This window comes from Larimichthys crocea, unplaced genomic scaffold (assembly GCF_000972845.2).
Source record: "Larimichthys crocea isolate SSNF unplaced genomic scaffold, L_crocea_2.0 scaffold31624, whole genome shotgun sequence".
Taxonomy (NCBI): Eukaryota; Metazoa; Chordata; class Actinopteri; family Sciaenidae; genus Larimichthys; species Larimichthys crocea.
Genome location: NW_020854170.1, coordinates 1 through 2,506, shown reverse-complemented (window position 1 = coordinate 2,506; position 2,506 = coordinate 1). Strand labels below are relative to the sequence as shown.

At 40.8% G+C, this 2,506-nt stretch overlaps 1 protein-coding gene across 1 annotated transcript; it reads right to left on the bottom strand.

Annotated features, from left to right (window-relative positions):
* Positions 1-1,076: 1,076 nt before the first annotated feature.
* LOC109139594 (histone H2B 1/2) lies at positions 1,077-1,722 on the bottom strand. The gene has a single exon (XM_019263614.2). It carries the CDS (start codon positions 1,482-1,484, stop codon positions 1,116-1,118), a length of 369 nt encoding a protein of 122 aa, XP_019119159.2. The 5' UTR covers positions 1,485-1,722; the 3' UTR covers positions 1,077-1,115.
* Positions 1,723-2,506: the final 784 nt, after the last annotated feature.

Genomic DNA, 2,506 nt, shown 5'->3' with positions numbered 1-2,506 from the left:
CCGTTTAAGTTTGGACTGTAAATGAATCTTCCGACGACCGTACACTCTTGTCAAAAGAAACTTTACTTTAAAAGCAAAAACAAAGTTACACGATTCAATATTAAACAAAACGCCAAAAAAAACGTTTGCTCTTAGCTGCTTAATCATGTTGGACGTTGCCTGTCTAAGGGCTGTGACTAAAGGAAAACCTTTCACAATTTTACAAACTAACCTGTTAAAACACCATTACACTTTCATTGTGGTCTTCCCATGTCAATAATCAAGACAAAGGGAGCCCCGTGTGGCTGGCTATAGTGGCACAGGTATAATCCGCACTCCCTTCATTAACGTGACACTAAAAATTCAAAGTACTCTTCAAATAAAGTTTCTCCAAACGTGTTTGTTCATCTAGGCATTTATTATCACGATAATCCATGTCCAAGAGTCCATTTCCCCGGATAAGATGGGTTTTATTCGTTATTTGCCACTATAAACATGCTCGGACCTCCTCGAGCTTTTATTTTGGCACTTCCGGTTTCCGGCATTTGAATTTTAGCTAAATATTTAGTTTCACTCGAAACATTTAGCTTTTACATTTGGATTTAAATAATATCCAAATATTGTTCAAAATGTGCAAAAAAGTGACTCAAATTCAAACCAGTTTTTTTAAACATGCATTGGATGTTGAACGTGTCCATAAACGGTCACCTCTTTCAGATTTGTACGTTGTCTTTCAGAATAACTGGAGTTGAACTAGTGAAGACCTTTCATCTTCACTGGATGCTCAGCAGTTTAAGATGTACAAATCATGCAGTGGGTTACAGAAAAGTGAGATGTTCACACAGTGTCCTCCAGCTTCCTCTCACAGTCTAAGACATGACTATAATGGTAACTATTTATTGCCTGTAGATGTGAAATGTCAGCTGTCCCAAGATGAACAGGCAATTGGATCCCCGCCTCTGAAGTCAGCAATTTATTCATTAGATATTGTTTTAAGTTTTACAAGACGACGTTATAAATGGCAAAGATAAAAGCTCGTCTTTAGCTGCCAAGTTTGTCATAGTTTCTTGAAACACAGCTTTTAGTTGAGATGGTGGATGGTCCTGAAAAGGACCTTTGTGTTGTAAACAGCGAGTTTACTTGGAGCTGGTGTACTTGGTGACGGCCTTGGTTCCTTCAGACACGGCGTGCTTGGCCAGCTCACCGGGCAGCAGGAGGCGGACAGCGGTCTGGATCTCCCTGGAGGTGATGGTAGAGCGCTTGTTGTAGTGAGCCAGACGAGAGGCCTCTCCGGCGATGCGCTCAAAGATGTCGCTCACGAAGGAGTTCATGATGCCCATAGCCTTGGAGGAGATCCCGGTGTCGGGGTGGACCTGCTTCAGGACCTTGTACACGTAGATGGCATAGCTCTCCTTCCTGGTGCGTCTCCTCTTCTTGCCGGTCTTGGTGGCTTTAGAGACGGCTTTCTTAGAGCCCTTCTTCGGTGCTTTAGCTACTTCCGGCATGTTTGCTTCAGACGAGTATCACTGAAACTTGTGAAACGGTTGTTGTCGGAGCGCTTTATATGTATGTCCTAATGCAAATTACAATGTACTGGTGCTCGCACAGGATTGGCTGAGTTGTTGTGCCTGAGACGGCGCATGCGCCTTTACTCCTGATGTCTGAGCAGATTTTTAAAATGTGAAACGTAAACCCGAGAACTGTGAGTTCATGTGTCTTAAGTTCAGAGAGAAAATAAAAAATAAAACCGTAAAATGCGACTGTGTGTTAACTCCTCTGTGTTTCAGGTCTCTCTTGTCAAAAGCGCACATCACTCCTGTTCTTAAATCCCTTCATTGGCTTCCTGTCCTTTATAGAATTGATTTTAAACTTTTAACATTTGTTTTTAAAGCTCTTAACGGCCTCGCCCCTTCATACTTATCTGAGCTCTTAACTGTCCACAATCCTGCTAGAGCGCTGAGGTCCAAAGAACAACTGTCGCTGGAAGTGCCCAGGTCAAAATATAAACACTGGGGTGACCGAGCGTTTTCCGTTGCCGCCCCCAGGCTCTGGAATAAGCTCCCCGTCGAGATGCGTCTCGTTTCTGACCTGGGCCTTTTTAAATCCAAGCTAAAAACCCACTTATTTAGGATGGCTTTTAACACCCAGTAGTATGATGACACTTTTATTATTTCTTATTCGATTTTGTTGCATTTTATTGTTTTTATTGTTTTTATTTTGTTTGTTTTTTACCTATTGTTCTCGTTATTTATTATCTACTGTAAAGCACTTTGGTACATCGAAAGGACTGTTGTAAAGGGCTGTATAAATAAAGTACATTTACATTTACATTTACAAAAGAAATGATGTCTCTATTCCCGTTTACATATGTACATGTACAATTAAACACTAAGAATTGTCACCTGGTTTGAATATTTTAATTTGTTTTACAACTATTGTGATGATAGTAGTGGTGACGACAATTAACCTTTTATTTTCTGAACTGTTGAAACTTAGATGTTTGGACTGTTAAATGCACATTGTTCCC

Excerpts from the sequence above, each read along its gene's own strand:
- LOC109139594 (XM_019263614.2), bottom strand. The coding sequence starts at position 1,484 with ATGCCGGAAGTAGCTAAAGCACCGAAGAAGGGCTCTAAGAAAGCCGTC.